The 20,839-nt window shown below is 39.3% G+C and overlaps 1 protein-coding gene across 4 annotated transcripts in view; it reads left to right on the forward strand.

The window, feature by feature from the left end:
* Positions 1–19,893, forward strand: part of SOCS6 (suppressor of cytokine signaling 6) — a 43,339-nt gene extending 23,446 nt beyond the window's left edge. For 3 of the 4 annotated variants that reach the window (XM_001151286.7, XM_016933877.4, XM_054672157.2), the window contains one exon: positions 14,239–19,893. In XM_001151286.7, the coding sequence (XP_001151286.2) occupies positions 14,365–15,972 (1,608 nt within the window). In that variant the 5' untranslated portion in view covers positions 14,239–14,364 and the 3' untranslated portion in view covers positions 15,973–19,893. Of the gene's footprint in view, positions 1–1,867; positions 2,014–14,238 lie in introns of all 4 variants that reach the window. The other variant, XM_063795855.1, reaches the window with a different exon arrangement.
* Positions 19,894–20,839: the final 946 nt, after the last annotated feature.

The following is a 20,839-nucleotide window of genomic DNA, read 5'->3' on the forward strand; positions in this document are numbered from 1 at the left end:
TAACAAAGATTTGGCACATAGTAGGCCAATATGTGGTCTGTATTTACCAATATTAGGTCAATGATCAAGTAATGTTTGCTTTTTGTTTTTTTTTTTTTTCAATTAATGCAATAAGGAACATTGTTGTCCATATGTCTTTGTTTTTGGCATGAGTATATATCCAAAGAACAAATCATTAGTAGCATAATTACTTGGTTAGGTGTATATCAATTTAAATTTTTGATAAATATTTTCAAATCATCTTTTACAAAGTTTTACCAATTTACTTCAATCATGAGTTATGAGTGCTCAGTTCAGGATGCCTTTCCCAACATTAAGTGTTACTAATTTAAGTTTTTCAGACTCAGATGAAGAGGTTATCTTGTTTTGGTTTGAATTTCCTTTTCAATGAATTTTAAAAATTGAGATATAATTTGCATACAGTGAAATCACCTTTTTTAGTTGTATTTTGTTGAGTTTTGACAAATGCATTCAGTTACGTAAACACCACCACAATCAAGATATAGAACAATTTCCATTACGCTAAAATTCTTTGGATTTTTTTTTTTTTTTTTTTTTTTTTTTTGAGATGGAGTCTTCCTCTGTTGCCCAGGCTGGAGTGCAGTGGCGTGATCTCGGCTCACTGCAAACTCCGCCTCCCGGGTTCAAGCAATTCTTCTGCCTCAGCCTCCTGAGTAGCTGGGATTACAAGCAAGTGCCACGCGCCACCATGCCTGGCTAATTTTTGTATTCTTAGTAGAGACAGGCTTTCACCATGTTGGCCAGGCTGGTCTCGAACTCTTGACCTCGTGATCCACCTGCTTCAGCTTTCCAAAGTGCTGGGATTACAGGCGTGAGCCACCACACCGGGTCCATGGATTTTTTAATGATGAATGAATTGAGAATATTTTAGGTTATTGATTGGCCGCTTGAATTTGTGTTCTCCCTCTTGGTTTTGTGATTTCTTTCTTATTACCTTTCTTCTTCCTTTTCATCATTGTTTTTGTGTGATGTTTGTTTCTGTGCTTTGCCCGTTTGCTTATAGAATTGTTTGCCTTTCTCTTACTGATTTCTAACAGCACAGTTTATGTTACAACATTAATCCTTTGTCATATATGTTTGCAGTTTTTCTCTATTTTTTGCTTTCTTTATGCCGTTTTTTGGTTATCAAGAAATTTGTACATTTTGCATTGTCAGATTTATTCTTTTATGGATTCAAGGTTTTATGTTATGTATTAGAAGGCCTTCTGCAGTGCAAGCCTTCTAAAAAATATTTTTCTCCAACTTTTATATTTTTTAAAAATAAATATTTATATATTTGATGTTTCTGGATTTCATTTTGATACAAGAAATTAAGTAAGAGCCCTGCTGGACCCACTAGTCCCGAAAGTTTCTCCCACCTACTCATCATCATTCATTGATACTTCACCTATCCCTGGTGGTCTTAAGATGTCTTCTTGATGACAGACTCTTCCCATATGTCTCTTGGTCTATTTCTTGACTTTCTATTCTGTCATTTCCCTCCTCCAGCGTTAAGCTGTTGCAGCGTGTTTTAATATGTCATGTAGCTCATTCTCCTTCAGTTAGTCTTTTAGAATTTTTCTCTTTTCGTTGTTTGCATAACAAAGTTCACTGTCATTTTGTTGACTTTCTTGAAAAAGCATTATTGATGTTTTCTTGGGATCTCGAGTCAATATTTTGACAGGATTGGATTGTTTTACCTGAGAACAAGATGTGTCTATGTATATTTGATCTATTATGATTCTCTGAGGAGTTTTAAAGTGTTTCATGTAGTTTTACATTTGCTATTATTTCACCTTTTTTGAAGCTGTTACAAATAGGATCTAGTCTTTTATTATGTTTTCTTCTCTGCTTCTTAAAATTATAGAATCCACAAAAATTAGCCGGGTGTGGTGGCACACACCTGTAATGCCAGCTACTCGGGAGGCTGAGGCAGGAGAATCGCTTGAACCCGGGAGTCAGAGGTTGCAGTGAGCTGAGATGGCACCACCACACTCCAGCCTGGGTGACAGAGTGAGACCCCATCTCAAAACTAAAAATAAAAAAGTTATAGAATTTCTAGTGACTTGTACATATGAATTTTGTAATTGGTCACTTGACTGAGTTCCTTTTTTTTTCCCCTGATACAGTCATGCCCTGCAAAATGACAGTTTAGTCTATGATGAACCGAGTGTGTAATGTGGTCCTATAGGATTATAATACCATATTTTTACTCTACCCTTTCTTTCTTTAGATATGTTTAGATACACAAATACTTACCACTGTGTTACATTGCCTACAATATTTAGAACAGTAACATGCTTTACAGGTTTGTGGCCTAGAAGCAATAGGCTGTACCATAAAGCCTAGGTAAGCTATACAGTCACGGTTTGTGTAAATCCACTCTATGTTTGCCCAGTGACAAAATCACCTAACGACATATTTCTCAGACCATACCCCTGTTGTTCAGCTGCATCTATTGAATTTTCAGGTGTTTAATCATTTCATAAGGATAATTTTGTCTTCTCCTTTCCAATATTTATATTTATTTGTCTAATTCATTGGCTAATATGTTGGGAATAATGCTAATTAATAATACAATTGATGTCCTTGTTGCTGGCTTTCAGCATTTCTTCATTACAGCTCTGATTGTGTGTGTGTGTGTGTATATATATATATGTCTGTCTATTCCTATTTTACAATGGGTTTGGGGTGTCAGGAATTGATGTTTAGTATTTTTTCAGATCCTTTTTGTGACTCATAGCTATGATCATATTATTTTACTCCTTTGATCTAAGGTAATATATATTAATAAACTTCCAAATTAGAGCCACGTTAGCAATCCCAGGATATACCTTATCTAGTTGAATTGTTTTCTCCCTACCACTCCCAATGTTTGCTGGTATTTAACGGTTTGTACTTCAGTGTTGATAAGTGAGGTCAGTTTGATTTTTTTTTTTTTTTTTTTGGTCGTCTTTGTCAGATTTTGGTATCAGTATTCTTTTGACCTCAACAATAAATTTGGGAGCTTTCTGTTTTCTGTGTGCTCTGAAGTGTGTTGTGAATTTTGGACCTATGTCTTTATTGTCCTCCCCTTTTTTCTTTCTCCTGAAGGAAAAAGAGCCGTGGTAGCTCCTTGATCACTTTCTCAGTTTCCTTGACAATTATTAGCTTCTTTTGGATTTCTGTGTCTTCTGCTGCAAATTTTGATGATATATATTTTGCTATAAAATTATCCTTTTCATCTGAGTTTCAAATTAATTTTCATAGAATTTTCAAAGTAGTTTTACACGTTTTGATTCCTCATGCATGTGTGGTTATTGCTCTATTTCTAATTTTGTATAAGCACATTCCCTTTCTTGATTATGCCAGCTAGTTGTTTACCAATTGAGTTTTCTCTTGTATAATCAAAGAATCAACTCTTGTAATGTTTAATGCTGTTACTTTTTATTTTCTAATTCATTAATTTGTGCTTTTATCTTTATTTTTTCTGGTTTTTCTTTTGCTGGCTGGGGGTTTATAATTAGTGACTTCTTGAATTGAATGCATAATTTATTTCTTTTAATTCCTTACCAGGTAGTTTTGTAAGTGTTTAAATCTTTGAATTTTTCTTTCTTTTTTTTTTTTTATTGATCATTCTTGGGTGTTTCTCGCAGAGGGGGATTTGGCAGGGTCATAGGACAATAGTGGAGGGAAGGTCAGCAGATAAACATGTGAACAAGCATCTCTGGTTTTCCTAGGCAGAGGACCCTGCGGCCTTCCGCAGTGTTTGTGTCCCTGGGTACTTGAGATTAGGGAGTGGTGATGACTCTTAACGAGCATGCTGCCTTCAAGCATCTGTTTAACAAAGCACATCTTGCACCGCCCTTAATCCATTTAACCCTGAGTGGACACAGCACATGTTTCCGAGAGCACAGGGTTGGGAGTAAGGTCACAGATCAACAGGATCCCAAGGCAGAAGAATTTTTCTTAGTACAGAACAAAATGAAAAGTCTCCCATGTCTACTTCTTTCTACACAGACACGGCAACCATCCGATTTCTCAATCTTTCCCCCACCTTTCCCCCCTTTCTATTCCACAAAACCGCCATTGTCATCATGGCCCGTTCTCAGTGAGCTGTTGGGTACACCTCCCAGACAGGGTGGTGGCCGGGCAGAGGGGCTCCTCACTTCCCAGTAGGGGCGGCCGGGCAGAGGCGCCCCTCACCTCCCAGACGGGGCGGCTGGCCGGGCGGGGGGCTGAACCCCCCACCTCCCTCCCGGACGGGGCGGCTGGCCGGGCCGGGTGCTGACCCCCCCACCTCCCTCCCGGACGGGGCGGCTGGCCGGGCGGGGTGCTGACCCCCCCACCTCCCTCCCGGACGGGGCGGCTGGCCGGGCCGGGGGCTGACCCCCCCACCTCCCTCCCGGACGGGGCGGCTGGCCGGGCGGGGGGCTGACTCCCCCACCTCCCTCCCGGACGGGGCGGCTGGCCGGGCGGGGGGCTGACCCTCACCTCCCTCTCGGACGGGGCGGCTGGCCTGGCGGGAGCTGACCCCCCACCTCCCTCCTGGATGGGGCGGCTGGCCTGGCGGGGGCTGACCCCCATCTCCCTCCCGGACGGGGTGGCTGCCGGGCGGAGACGCTCCTCACTTCCCAGACGGGGTGGCTGCCGGGCGGAGGGGCTCCTCACTTCCCAGATGGGGCGGCTGCCGGGCGGAGGGGCTCCTCACTTCTCAGACGGGGCGGTTGCCAGGCAGAGGGTCTCCTCACTTCTCAGACGGGGCGGCCGGGCAGAGACGCTCCTCACCTCCCAGACGGGGTTGCAGCCGGGCAGAGGCGCTCCTCACATCCCAGACGGGGCGGCGGGGCAGAGGCCCTCCCCACATCTCACACGATGGGCAGCCGGGCAGAGACGCTCCTCACTTCCTAGATGGGATGGCGGCCGGGAAGAGGCGCTCCTCACTTCCTAGATGGGATGGCGGCCGGGCAGAGATGCTCCTCACTTTCCAGACTGGGCAGCCAGGCAGAGGGGCTCCTCACATCCCAGACGATGGGTGGCCAGGCAGAGACGCTCCTCACTTCCCAGACAGGGTGGCGGCCGGGCAGAGGCTGCAATCTCGGCACTTTGGGAGGCCAAGGCAGGCGGCTGGGAGGTGGAGGTTGTAGCGAGCGGAGATCACGCCACTGCACTCCAGCCTGGGCACCATTGAGCACTGAGTGAACGAGACTCCGTCTGCAATCCCGGCACCTCGGGAGGCCGAGGCTGGCGGATCACTCGCGGTTAGGAGCTGGAGACCAGCCCGGCCAACACAGTGAAACCCCGTCTCCAACAAAAAAATACGAAAACCAGTCAGGCGTGGCGGTGCGCGCCTGCAATCGCAGGCACTCGGCAGGCTGAGGCAGGAGAATCAGGCAGGGAGGTTGCAGTGAGCCGAGATGGCAGCAGTACAGTCCAGCTTCGGCTCGGCATCAGAGGGAGACCGTGGAAAGAGAGGGAGAGGGAGACCGTGGAAAGAGAGGGAGAGGGAGACCGTGGGGAGAGGGAGAGGGAGAGTAAATCTTTGAATTTTTCTGTGGACCCAGTTTTAGGGTCTTGCAGAATCACATAGATTTTGATATTTTTTTTGTTTTTCGTTTTTTGTTTTTTGAGATGGAGTTTCGCTTTTGTTGCCCAGGCTGGAGTGCAGTGGCGTGATCTTGGCTCACTGCAACCTCCGTCTCCTGGGTTTGAGCGATTCTCTTGCCTCAGCCTCACTCCTGCCACCACGCCCAGTGAATTTTTTATTTTTAGTAGAGACAGGGTTTCAGCATGTTGGCCAGGCTGGTCTTGAGCTCCTAACCTCAAGTGATCTGCCCGCCTCGACCTCCCAAAGTGCTGGGATTACAGGCGTGAGCCTCCTCGCCTGGCTGATATGTAGCGTTTTCATTATGTTAGTATACATTTTTGTTTACTTTGAGATTTTGTCTCTGACTTGAGTTATTTAAAGATGTTTGATTTTAATTTAATTTACTTAATTTTTTTTTTGTTTGTCCTATTACTTTTATTGCCTTGTGGTTAATTAAGGAGATCTCTCTGACTTTTAAAATTTATGAAGGTTTTCATTGGGGCCTTTAGTAACTATTCCATAAGTTCTTGAAAAGGAGATGTGTTCTCAGTTTTTAGGGTACAGAATCCCATATGTCTAAAAGATAAATTAATTTTGTAATTTAAATTTGCTATATTATTCATTTTTGTTTACTTAATTTTCCTGGGCTGAAAGAGACATTTTAATGCTGTTCCATTTTACGTTCAAAGATTTTTGGCAGATTTTTTTCTTCATTATTTTATGGATTATACTTTTCATAATGTGCCCCTTTTCATTTTGTTTGACCAGTTTATCTTGAATGCAGTGCCATCTTACCATTGTTACTCTCGCTTCCTCGTTGCCAGCCTATGCCTTTTTCCATTCTTTTCTGTTAGAGGACTCTTTTTTCTTCAGAATTCTTCAGAATTGAATTTTTCAGTTAATTGAAAAACTTCACTAAACTAGGGACTCGTGTACTTTAAACATTTTATTTTAAATTAAAACAAGTAAATACACTCTTCCATTAATTTCTAAATGTAGGACCAGTGTGTTTTCTTTAAATGTCTATTGACTGAACTCTGTATCAGTCTAAATGATACACTCTATATCCTTATGTAATATGTCCAGGATTTCTAGTTTAGCACTTCTTTTAAGTATAATTAGAAGTTTAATTGCCTTTGCAAAGCAATCTTTGTACAAAGGCCCAGTTATTTTTTTCAAGGTAGCATAGTGGAATTTACTTATTTTTTATAATGTATTTTTTATTTCAATAAGTTTTTGGGGAACAGGTGGTTTTTGGTTACATGGAGGTTCTTTAGTGGTGATTTCTGAGATTTGGGTTCAGCCATCACCTGAGCAGTGTACATTGTACCGAGTGTGTAGTCTTTTATCCCTCACCCCCTCCCACACTTTCCCCTGAGTCTGCAAAGTCCATTGTATCATTCTTATGCCTTTGCATCCTCATAATTTAGCTCGCACTTATAAGTGAGAACATACGATGTTTGATTTTCCATTCCAGAGTTAGTGACTTCACTTAGAATAATGGTCTCCAATTCCATTCATGTTGTTGTGAATGCCATTCTTTCATTCCTTTTTATAGCTAAATAGTATTCCATGGTATGTGTATATGTATGTGTGTGTGTATATATATACACATACATATATACATACATATATATACACATATATACATATATACACGCATACATATATACGTATATATACACATACATATATACATACATACACACACACACACACCAAATTTTCTTTATCCACTCATTGGTTGATGGACGTTGGGCTCGTTCCATATTTTTGCAGTTGTGAATCGTGCTATGTGTGTGCAAGTACAATTTTTTTTTTTCCCCTCTGGGTAGATACCTAGTAGTGGGATTGCTGGATGAAATGGTAGATCTACTTTTAGTTCTTTACCGAATTTCCACAGTTTTCCTTAGTGGTTCTAGTTTACATTCCCACTAACAGTGTAGAACTGTTCCCTTTTTACCACATTCACACCAACATCTTTTTGTTTGTTTGAGACAGGGCCCTACACTCTGTCGCCCAGATTGGTGTGTGGGTGTGCATGGTGTGATCTTGGCTCACTGCAACCTCTGCCTCCAGGGTTCAAGCAATCCTCCCACCTTAGCCTCCTGAGTAGCTTGAACTGCAAGCGCACACCATCACACCCAGCTAATTTTTGTAATTTTTGGTAGAGATGGAGTTTCAGCATGTTGGCCGGACTGGCCCTCGAACGCCTGACCTCAAGTGGTCCACCTGCCTCAGCATCCCAAAGTGCTGGGATGACAGGCGTGAACCACTGTACCTGGCCTATTATTTATTATATAGTTTTTTTTTTTTAAGGAATGTTTCCCTAGTCTTTTTGCCTGTACCTGATTCTGCAGAAAACATTTTTAGCCACCTGCATTTATTTATTATTTCTAAATCAATTTGCACTATTTTTATATAAATAATTTTCAAAAATATTCTTATTTGTTCATATGTTTAAATTGCATAATGAATTTAAATACAAAAAAAGTTTGCATCTGAGCATCACCCATGCCCGGGAGCTGTCTTTGGTGTTGGAGATACAGTCATGACCACTACTGAAAACATTCCTGATCTCAAGTAGAACACACTTAGTACAACTAGCTGGTAGCATAAGAAAATCACAGGCACAGTGAAGAAGAGAATAGTTGGAAAGAGTGGAAATACTGGAGAGATTTTATGATATTTTGAAACTTTCTGAGATAATTTTAGCGTGTCCTTTCCATATATAACATAATTATTGTTGTTGTTTTTTTTTAATCAGATCTTAAAATGTTTTTCTTCTAGGCCGGGCGCGGTGGCTCACGCCTGTAATCCCAGCACTTTGGGAGGCCAAACGGGTGGATCACAAGGTCAGGAGTTTGAGACCAGCCTGGCCAACATGGCAAAACCCTGTCTCTACTAAAAATAGAATAATTAGCCAGGTGTGGTGGTGGGTGCCTATAATCCCGGCTGCTCAGTAGGCTGAGGCAGGAGAATCGCTTGAAACTGAGAGACAGAGGTTTCAGTGAGCCGAGATGGTGCCATTGCACTCCAGCCTGGGCGACGCGAGCAAGATTCCGTCTCACAAAAAAAAGAAAAGAAAAGAAAAAAGAGAAGAGAAAAGAAGAAAGAAAAAATTTTGTCTAATAGTTGAATTTACTCCATTTATATGTATTGGTATAACAAACATTTTGGAGCCTACATCTTACCATATTTCATGATGTATTTGTATTGTAATTCTTTTTTATTATATGGTCTGTTCTGTTCTTTCTTTTTCTATTCTCCCTTTCTGGGAAGACTTTGGTATCTCTTTTTTATTTTTCCTTTTTTTCCTAAGGGAATGGCAAATAGTGTTCTCACAGATTTAGGAGCGGTGGAGTAGAATCTAAGAAGCTGAGATGAAAGTACATGAACCATGCAGGTTCAGAAATTGACAATGCAGCTTATGGTGTAGAGAGATATTTACAACGCTATTAACTTTTTATGTGGATTCTTTGCTTTATGTTAAAGTCTTTCTTTTTGTTCTCTTAAATTGCCTTCACAGATAATTTAAGCCTGTGGCTCTGGTCTGTGGATCCTCTTTCATCATAATCCTGAAACATCATTTGTCTTTTTCACTGATGGTACAGAAAGCAATGATGGATAAAACTGGTGATGCCTTACCATGAGTCAAGGCAGCGGCACCAAACTGTAATAGTAAATGTAGTAATAGTCGTATGTTCTTTAGTAAGAACCAAGCACTTCAGTAAAAAAAAAAAAAAAAAAAAAAAAAAAAAAAAATTGGTTATACTTACGGATGCCATTGATGAAGCTATAAAAATAAATTTTATGAAATCTTCACCCTGAGCTTACATCTTTCTAAAATTCTTTTTATGAAATGTGAATATTTCAAAGACACTTTCCAGTACATACTGAAGAAGGAAGAGTGTCTCCAGGGGAAGCGCTTGTTTGAATTGCTGGCTACACTAGCTAACTAGCTCCTTTTTTTCTGTGAAATAACCACTTTTACTAAAAACAACGATCGACAGACACACATGATTATTCCATGTGTTTTAACAGATATTTTCCCAAAACTAATCAACATGAATCTGTCACTTCAATAAAAACAAATGACAGTATTATTGCCAGTGATAAAATTCAAAGTTTCTTTTTTTTTTTTTTTTTTTTTTTGAGATGGAGTCTTGCTCTGTTGCCCAGGCTGGAGTGCAGTGGTGTGATCTCAGCTCACTGCCGTCTCTGCTTCCTGGGCTCAAGTGATTCTCCTTCAGCCTCCAGAGTAGCTGGGATTATAGGTGTGAGCCATAATGCCTGGCTAATGTTTATATTTTTAGTAGAGACGGGGTTTCACCATGTTGGCCAGGCTGGTCTTGAACTCCTGGCCTCAAGTGTTCCACCCACCTCGGCTTCCCAGAGTGCTGGGATTATAGGCATGACCAATGGGTTTGAATGTTATAGAGTAAAAAAATTTCGTGTTATGGTTTCAGATTTTACAGGGCAATTTATCATTAAGAAACTATCATTCATTGAGTTTTGATATAGTATCAAAGAAAAATATCCATAGTTATATGAAAAAGGTTATTAAATAAAATATATTGTTCCTTTTTCCAACTATGTATCTGGAGGAGGCTGAATTTTCTTCTTACAGGTAGTCCCCTATGCACAGTTTCAATTACCACGGTCGATAGTCATCTGAAGACAGCTAACTGCAGTACAGTAAGATATTTGGTGAGAGAGAGAGTCCACATTCTCATAGCTTTTATTACAATATTTTGCTATAATTAATTTTATTATTAGTTATAGTTATTAATCTCTTACTGTACCTAACTTAAAAATTAAACTTTATCATAGGTATGTGTGTATAGGAAAAAAGCAAAGTATACTTTATATAGGGTTCTGTACTATATGTGGTTTCAGAAATCCACAGGGGATCCTGGGATGTATCCCTTGCAGATAAGAGAGGGCTACTGTACTATAACAGATTCAGTGCAGAAGCAGACATGACAGTCTAGCTGTCTTCCTTTAGTCAGGCAGAAGAGATTTACAGTAATGTCATGTGGTACCACTTTCACTGATTTTTATTATCATTCATGAAAATGTTATTTATGTTAACATGTAATGAGTATATTGTCATTTTAAAATAAATATAAAATTAGGCTGGGCACAGTGGCTCATACCTGTAATCCCAGCACTTTGGGAAGCTGAGGTAGGAGGATTGCTTGAGGCCAGGAGTTCAAGACCAGCCCGGGCAACATAGACCTCATCTCTACAAAAAGTAGACAAAATTAGCCAGGCGTGGTGGTGCGTGCCTATAGTACCAACTGCTCAGGACGCTGAGGTGGGACGATCTCTTGAGCCCAGGAGGTTGAGGCTGCAGTGAGCCAAGATCATACCACTGCACTCTAGCCTGGCCAACACAGCGAGACTCTGATTCTGTGTCTTTAATAAATAAATAAATAACAAATTTTCGCAGTTTTTTTTTTTTTTTTTTGACCGAGTTTTCGCTCTTATTGCCCAGGCTGGAGTGCAGTGGCGCAATCTTGGCTCACTGCAACCTCTGCCTCCCAGTCTCAAGCAATTCTTCTGCCTCAGCCTCCTGAGTAGCTGGGATTACAGGCACACGCCACCATGCCCAGCTATTTTTTTTTTTTTTTTTTTTTTTGTATTTTTAGTAGAGATGTGGTTTCACCATGTTGGCCAGGCTGGTCTCGAACTCCTGACCTCAGGTGATCCGCCTCGGCCTCCCAAAGTGCTGGGATTACAGAAGTGAGCCATCATGCCCGGCCTCTCGGTTTTATTTTCTAGTAGGGTACATTTCAAGAGATGCAACCCACATAAACAATGCTTCTTCCTGTCTTCCAATAATTTTTAAGAGAATAAAGGGGTTCTGAGACCAGAATGTTTGAGAACCACTGATGTAAGCAGTAGAATGACAGGTAGGACAGGTTGGCATAGGGGAAGAATGTGAGCTTTGCAAATAAACAGCCAGGTTCAGATTCTGGATCTGCTGTTGCTAGTAGCAAATTGTTTAACTTTGTTGGGCAAATTCCAGTCTCTCTGATAACCAGTTTCCTCATTTTATAAAATGGGGATAATAAAGCTGTTTTGTTTATTGAAGGTTAAGTAGTTGTTTGATCTTTTTAATTTTTTCATTATGTGTTATGATGACTGACAGACATGACTACCTCAAGTCATTTAAGAAAAGGTTGAAATTATTTGAAGAAGTTATCCTTTACCCATATGGATAAAGTTTATGTCTAAAGCTTTTTCCCTTGAAACTTTATATACATTTTCAAGTATATGTATAAACTTAAAATTTTACAATTAGAAAAGCAGTAAAACTAATTCAGAACATTTACTTAGGCACGAGACAGATGGTAATCCTATAAAAAGATGGCATATATTTTTGGATGTGCAAACAGAAAAACAGATACTCTTAAAAATTTTAGAGTAATCTTTGCCTAGAATATGAAGGGAAGAGATAAAAGACCATATGGCCTAATAGAACTTTTATAGTTTGTAATGTCTAGGATTGAATTTTGTTTCTTTAATATTAGTATTGATTAATAGCTTACTAATATGGATTGGAAGTTGAAAAAGGAATAATTTTCAAGCAGGTAATTGCCAGGTACTTTTACCGTGGTTGCTAGTCTCTCGTGTTTTGGGGTATGGGTGTGATAGTGGGAAGCACAACTATTTGAATCTCACATTTAATAGGGTTAATCAGTTACTGATTCTGGCAGTTATAATAATTCATTATGCTTGGGTAGAAGACATGCTACTAAGACACTGAGTTCACCTAATATACAACTTCATTTATTATTTAAAGGTAACTGGTGCTTCAAATATTTTAAGTTTTTTATTTTTTACAACTTATTCAGAAACATAGTACATGACAGTAGACTTTTAAAAATTTCTTGGGGACATGATAGTACTGATCCCCTGATAGGTTGTCTGATCTGAATGGTTTTTAGTAAGAATGATTCCATCTGCACACCACCCGAATCCTATCTGTAACTAAAAGGGGACAATTGTCAGGTTCTCTCTCTCCTGTCAGTTCCCACCTTGTGTACCATTATATTATGGAAGGGTTGATACTACAGTTTATCTGTTCATACATCTGTCTCTCCTACTGGATTAGGTGACCATCAGTTATTCATCAATCTGTGTATTGCCACACAGGGCTGAGCCAAGCTGACTCAGCAGAGGCCGAGTAGGGGCTTAGTAAATGCAGAGTGAATTCATGAATGGGATCAAAGCTAGAGCCGTAGTCTTGTGCCAAGAAACTGAGTGGTGCTAAACTGCTGATTTGGGAGGCCAGAATCTTGTTCTGGGCTTTATTAGCATTTCGCTCAAGTCAAGCGAATCACCTTGTCAAGTCATATGCAGAGAAGACAGAACATGACGTTGGAGGAAAGAAAACATTCTACACAATTTAAACACAAGGCCTTTGTAAAGTAGTGTTAGGATCACTTAACGTGGTTTATGGAACCAGGATTTTTTGCTGTGAAATGACTTTCAGAAAGTCTTTACAGAATTGAAATCCTGTCATTTCAGTGTAGAACAATGTACAAAAAAAGTTTAGAAAATATATTTCTGGATATAGAAGTAAAAATTTGCCATGGGAAATTGCAAAAAAAGAAGAGTAAGAAATAATAATTCTGGAAATATGTTTCATAATCTTCCAAAAAGATCAAAACTAGACACATGGGTTTTTATGGGTGTACTTCAGAGATGAAGCTTTTCAACCCGCGCGCATTGAGCTTATTCCTCCTCTGTGCATTGGGAACTTGAAGGTAAATGATTCTTGTTCTCAAGGAATTCTCGAGTATAGAGGAACATCTCTAGATAGTTTATTACAGATAATGAAATTCTTTTTGTTTATTTTGACACATGCTTAAGTATTTAAAATATGCATCAGTTGTTGAGTTGACTAGGCTTGTTATTGCAGTTCTATGGAACGCCTTTACTGTCGTGCCGGGACACAGGCTGGGACATGGCGGGCAGCGGAGGAGCAGTCGGAGTCAGTGCTGAAGGAGTGCACAGGTCTAGCTAGAGTCCAGCTGGGAAGGATGTGGACACTGGCCCACACGTTAGAGATTATACCAAAAAGCAAGGTGCCAAAAGAACAAAAGGTAGATGCAGGCTTGTTCTTTATAAACATCATCGGGCAGGGCGTGGTAGCTCAGCCTGTAATCCCAGCACTTTGGGAGGCCGAGGCGGGCGGATCATAAGGTCAAGAGATCGAGACCATCCTGGCTAACACGATGAAACCCCATCTCTATTAAAATACAAAAAACTTAGCTGAGCGTGGTGGCGGGCGTCTGTAGTCCCAGCTACTTGGGAGGCTGAGGCAGGAGAATGGCGTGAACCCAGGAGGCAGAGCTTGCAGTGAGCCGAGATCACGCCACTGCACTCCAGCCTGGGCGAAAGAGTGAGACTCATCTCAAAATAATAATAATAATAATAATAAAATAAACATCATCAAATACTTGCCAAATGCTCATTGTGTAGTAGGCAGTGATCTGCTCTGCTGGGTGCAATAGAAAGAAATCCCGGTCCTAACAGAGCTGACATTAAGAAGAGACTGGGGTGTTCTTGTTCAGAAGTTAAAGGATTAAAACTGACTAAAATAAAACTTTTGTGGAAATATTTTTTAATATGACTCTTTTTATATTTTTATTTTTTAGAAAATGGCTCCAAAGGTTAAATGAAGCAGGAAAAATACATAGATGCAGCCTTGCAGCCTCTCCAGATGTTTGGGGATAATATTCCAGATAGAAATATTGATCCCTTGGATTAGGTAACTAGGCATAATGAAGAAAATTAGTCTTAAAACCTTACGGAAATCTTTTAACTTGAATAAAAGTAAAGAAGAAACTGATTTCATGGTAGTACAACAACCATCGCTAGCCAGTGACTTTGGAAAAGATGATTCCTTATTTGGTAGCTGCTATGGTAAAGATATGGCCAGCTGCGATATCAACGGTGAAGATGAAAAAGGCGGAAAAAACAGATCAAAAAGCGAGAGCCTGATGGGTACGCTAAAAAGGCGGCTTTCTGCAAAACAGAAGTCAAAAGGCAAGGCGGGCACACCCTCTGGGAGCTCCGCCGACGAGGACACCTTCTCCTCCTCCTCAGCACCCATAGTCTTTAAAGACGTGAGAGCTCAGAGGCCGATAAGGTCCACCTCGCTCCGCAGCCATCACTACAGTCCCACGCCGTGGCCTCTGCGGCCCACAAACTCCGAGGAGACCTGCATCAAGATGGAGGTGAGAGTCAAGGCCTTGGTTCACTCTTCCAGCCCGAGTCCAGCCCTGAATGGCGTCCGGAAGGATTTCCACGACCTCCAGTCTGAGACCACGTGCCAGGAGCAAGCCAATTCACTGAAGAGCTCGGCTTCTCATAATGGAGACCTGCATCTTCACCTGGATGAACATGTGCCTGTCGTTATTGGACTTATGCCTCAGGACTACATTCAGTATACTGTGCCTTTAGATGAGGGGATGTATCCTTTGGAAGGATCACGGAGCTATTGTCTGGACAGCTCTTCTCCCATGGAAGTCTCTGCGGTTCCTCCTCAAGTGGGAGGGCGCGCTTTCCCCGAGGATGAGAGTCAGGTAGACCAGGACCTAGTTGTCGCCCCAGAGATCTTCGTGGATCAGTCCGTGAATGGCTTGTTGATTGGCACCACGGGAGTCATGTTGCAGAGCCCGAGAGCGGGTCACGATGATGTCCCTCCACTCTCACCATTGCTACCTCCAATGCAGAATAATCAAATCCAAAGGAACTTCAGTGGACTCACTGGCACAGAAGCCCACGTGGCTGAAAGTATGCGCTGTCATTTGAATTTTGATCCGAACTCTGCTCCTGGGGTTGCAAGAGTTTATGACTCAGTGCAAAGTAGTGGTCCCATGGTTGTAACAAGCCTTACAGAGGAGCTGAAAAAACTTGCAAAGCAAGGATGGTACTGGGGACCAATCACACGTTGGGAGGCAGAAGGGAAGCTAGCAAACGTGCCAGATGGTTCTTTTCTTGTTCGGGACAGTTCTGACGACCGTTACCTTTTAAGCTTGAGCTTTCGCTCCCATGGTAAAACACTTCACACTAGAATTGAGCACTCAAATGGTAGGTTTAGCTTTTATGAACAGCCAGATGTGGAAGGACATACGTCCATAGTTGATCTAATTGAGCATTCAATCAGGGACTCTGAAAATGGAGCTTTTTGTTATTCAAGGTCTCGGCTGCCTGGATCTGCAACTTACCCCGTCAGACTGACCAACCCAGTGTCCCGGTTCATGCAGGTGCGCTCGTTGCAGTACCTGTGTCGTTTTGTTATACGTCAGTATACCAGAATAGACTTAATTCAGAAACTGCCTTTGCCAAACAAAATGAAGGATTATTTACAGGAGAAGCACTACTGAAAGATTGAGAACCCTGCATCTTGCACTTTGGGAATAAGAACAAGAGATTGAAATACAGTTTACAAACTTTCATTGCCATCAAAATCTTTTGCTGCCATAACTATTTCAGTTTTATGTGTAAAAGAGTCATCAGTTTGTTTAGGGGTGGGGAAGTGTCAGCAAGGTGTCTTGGGTTTATTTTGGTTCTTTAAAAAAGGGAAGTCTTGAGGTTTTAGAGGTGTGAATTATGTTTCATCAATGTGCAGAATAATCACAATGTGAATTATCAAATTCTCCTCAATGCCCCCCCCCCGCCCAGTCCTTTGCTGCTATCCACTGTGATTTTTATGCATTAAAAGCACATTTCATGTGTATTCAACCCTAAGTAAAGTTGAATGAAACTTAACAGAATGGAAATTGCTATGTCTTTTTAAATGGTCCATTTTCAAAAGACAGTGTTGAATAAACATACCTGTGTGATAAAACACAGAATTTACATATACACTGAAGATGAGTTTTTAATCTCTTACTTTAAAAAGATTTATTTAGAATCGTGAATTGACATAATCTTGGGTAATGGAACGGAGATCTGCAACATATCTTTTAACAACACTTTTTTCTAAATTATTTCTAAGGTTGTGCTAATTCTTTCGGTTGTGAAAAGTTGAATTTTTCTGTTGCCTTCGTTTTCATCTTCTAGTTTGTCTATTTTAATAAATGGCCTTACATTTAAAAATTGTAAAGAAATGTATACCACCAATTTAGAAATTATTGCCTTTTCTGTAATTAAACTCGGATACAAATTGGCATAACATGAAAACCTATGGAACTAGAATTATTATTAAAGAAATATTAGATGATCATAGCTTCCTGTGATAGCATTTTTTTGTGTGTTACCTATCCTTTTGGTAAAATGTTTTATCTGTGATTTCTTTAGCTTAGTCAACATTTTCTTGGGTAAACTTGATTGTCAACTAATTTTCATAAATGGACTGGATTCTCTTGCAACATTAATGTTTATAAAAAGTTTTAAATTGATTTGAATAGAAAGAAAACATTGTTTTAAAGTTGGATTTATATTTTTCTTCTATGTAGTTACTATAAAAGTGTGCTGGATTTGACCAATCCTTACCCCCACTATAAAGAGAACCCGTGATGACTTTAGTTTAAAAATTGTGGAAATTGTGAAGCAATTCTTCTCACAATGTGAGAAAAATTCTAAACCATATTAGATAATGTGGAAGTCATATTGTCTATCATATATACTGCCATTTAAAAATAGGTTTTTAAAATTTAGCTAAGTCTTAAGTAATTTGCCGTTGCTAATAATTTTATCTCCTTGAGTCGGTTGTTGGGGAGGGATGTTATATTCAATAATTTTTAGTTATTTTGAAATGCAGAGTGTTTATTCATTTCACAGTTCTGCAGTGGATGTAGTATTTTGGGATTGCCCTGTCCAGAAAATTTTCAGCTACACACCTTTAAAGGAAAATGTTTCTATCTCAGATGAAACATGTAATTTGGGATGGTTCTTCCTTTGTCACTTAAAGGAAGAGATAGGAAAAGTCTCTTACCCACTTTAAACATGAGGGTAAAGGTTTAGGTCAAACTTACTGGCTTTGTCATTCAAGCATATCTGAATCCTCACTTTTTTCTCTTTGTTTTTTAGGGTCAGAACTGAGATATTACCAAGAAAAGGCACAATGCCATAATATTATGGTGTTATGGTATTTTGACTTAAAGGGGAAAAGGTACTTAATTTTGGTGGGATGTTGATTGTACCTTGTTACAAAGACTCTCATTTTCTCATATGTTTTCTCCTAATAAGATGGAATATGGAGTATACTGTAGTAATATAAGTGTTCATTATAAGCTATTTGGATTAAGAACTATTGCAGAGTTGTAAGCTTGTTATCAAATTAATGCAAGACATTTAAACTATTTTTTTGCAAAACTATTTATTTTTAAAACAACTTAAAGTATATCTAGGGTGAGTTAAAAGTCCCTGTGCATCTATATTAGATGGCAGGTTTTGTCACAGAGTCACTGTGTATTAATAATAAATGTTGAAATGGCTTCTCTGTGTCTCCAGAAGCATTTACATGTCCTCCTTGTGAGATCATGGTGCACAGAGGTCTTTGGACTGCCCTGAACCCGTCTTATGTGGACATAACCTATTCCCTTCGTTTTCTCATCATGCCATGTGTTTAAGATCTACCCGCTTAGTGTCAAGATTATTGAGATTTTCATCTAAATGTTTTTAAAATTGTATTTTGTGTTTTAGTGGAGGACAGTCTTGATACTGTTCTAATTCAGAAAGCCAAATTTTGATGCGCTTTTGTATATTCATAATATATACTTTAATATGCCCTATTCTAATCTAGTTTGAAATTGTTAGATTCTGATAGTATAATGATAAAATCAAACTATTTGCCAAAAAGTTAAATTTACAAGCAGAAAGATGTTTTGCGATATTTTCTACTTTTGTGTAGAAAGATAACCATTTGGGGTAGGCAGCACAACAGAATGTGAAAGATTGGCTTTATATGATACTAACACAGTCCAGTTAAAAGTGGAAACAGGGAAAAGAGAGAGAGAAAACTCATCATTTAGTTTGGTCTAGACACAATTTGGTTAAATTTTAGGATTCTATTGGCAGTTAACATAGATGACATGGACACAGCCTATGAGTGCTTTTTAAATACGTGCTTCTAAAAATCTGAGCTCAAAGCAAGAAAAAGAAAACAGGAAAGCTGTATCCATTTGCCATAATAGATGAATCAGAATTGTTTTCTATTAAATATTTCATCACGAAATATGATGGAGGCCAGAAGCTATTTTTAGGCTTACTATAACACTATTATGCATTTTTATAAATAAGAAGAAGGCTGTAGAAAGTACTTGAAAAATATCTAATTCTCTGTCTAAGGAAAACTCTTTCTACTTGGTGCAATAATCTGAAAATTTAGAAGGTCAAAATATGTCACAGGAAATGATCATAGAACTAAAAATAGTTTTTAAGGAAACCAGCTACACGGGGCAACCAACCATCTTGCTGTTGAAGAAAACAGTTCCAAAAGGCTAAATCATTGGCATAAAGGAAACAAAACCCAAAGTATGCGTTGTAATTCTTGAGCCAGTATTACTGAAACAGGATAAAAGTTATAAAATCTAACATAGGTTAATGCAATGTCTCTGCTAGTGCTACGAGTCTAAAATATCTTTGTAACAATGCTTTCAGAAATGCCAGTTTTAATTACATTTCACATTGTATATGAGAGATACTGCTTTATGAATGAATCGGAATAATACATTTTCATTTAAATCTTAATTGCTTTTCATTAAATGCGAAGTCTTAATTTCAAAATGAAATCACACTACCAGCAATAGACAGTTTTCTTGAAAACTCTAATAAGGAACAATAGCCAGTTCCGTAAATAACTTTAAAATTCTAAAAGTGTTGGTACACTAGCAATCACAAATATGGTTTCTTTTAATACTTTTTTAATCCTGTAAAGAAGGGTTTTTATAAACATTCTTTTTATTAATCAGTCATAACATGGCGAAGTGTGTAGTTGCTGTTTCTGAAAAGTGATCCAAACTCTACATCCAGAGATTATGAAAAATTCTTATAGAATTTTGTAACAAGTATCTACATGTTGGGTGAAAGAAATTTCATAGTCGTTGGAGTGCCATGAAATTAATACTTGCAATTCAGATTGCGGTAGTTTACACTTTTTCTGTATGTTTCAAATCAGGTGTGTACCATTTGTACTGAGAACACCACAGAATGAATTATCCAAAGTCCATTGATTTTAATACGTGTTTTGGTTTGTAAACAAATTATAGTAATTTCTTGCACATTTTTGGAAATTAATTGTATAAGAATTTATGTATCTGCTTCTAGATACAGTGTGTAAATAAAAAATTTCGTTCACAAGACCTGCCTTGTAGTCTACTTCATACCCTGAGAGGTGCCTGATTTTAATTAGTATGGGGTTAACTAGAAAATTTCTGGGTGTCCCAGGAACTGCGCAGAGGCTGGAGGATGAGAACCAGCAAATTTTAGTAAAAAAGGGGAAGCAGAATCATGTCCCTAATAGAAGATGTCAGCTAGTGGTGCTAATCTATGAAAGCCTTCCCCGTGAAGGCTGGAGTGAGTTTGGAGAACTTGTACTAAGCAAAAAGACTAAAAACTGACACAGTAATGAAACCTCACTGAAAGAAGGCTAGGCTAAATGATACAATGTTTGGATTGTGACATTAAAAAAGCATATCACTGTTAATATTTCACTGAAATAGAACCAGGTCATTAAAGTTTATATAGGGGTCATTTAGAAATTTTTTCATAGATAAGAAAGAATTCTTATATCCACTGTATTTAATTGTGTCAGAGTTCTTAAACATCGATTAAACACCCACTTTATTTTGTTTGAATACTTTGTAAACAAATTCTTTTTTTAAAAAACCATGGCTAATTCAAAGATGAATTTTAAACTGATCTTGTTTAGAATGTATCACAAATTTTCACTTCAGTGAAACCCAATTTGGAATCTGTGATGATAACGTCATACTTTGCTGATGATGGTGCTAACGAAATACTATATTATGAGATTATCGTGGGATCAAGAATTGTGCAAAAGAACAGACTTCACAAACGTACACCATTACCAGGTAAACAGACTTTTAACTTTTTTAGAAAATGTTTCATATTCATCTACCTCTTCTCTAGGGGTATTCATTTAACAACATAGAGGAACAGGGAAGTTTGTTGAGGCCAAGCTGCATTCCCTGTAGGTGCTCGTGGTCCTGAAAGGCCACCTGTGAGGAGGGCGAGGGTGAGAGCAGGCAGACGCTCTCAGAAGATGAAAGACCTGCTGCTAGGCTG

The sequence above is a fragment of the Pan troglodytes genome, chromosome 17 (assembly GCF_028858775.2).
Source record: "Pan troglodytes isolate AG18354 chromosome 17, NHGRI_mPanTro3-v2.0_pri, whole genome shotgun sequence".
In the NCBI taxonomy this organism is placed as follows: domain Eukaryota; kingdom Metazoa; phylum Chordata; class Mammalia; order Primates; family Hominidae; genus Pan; species Pan troglodytes.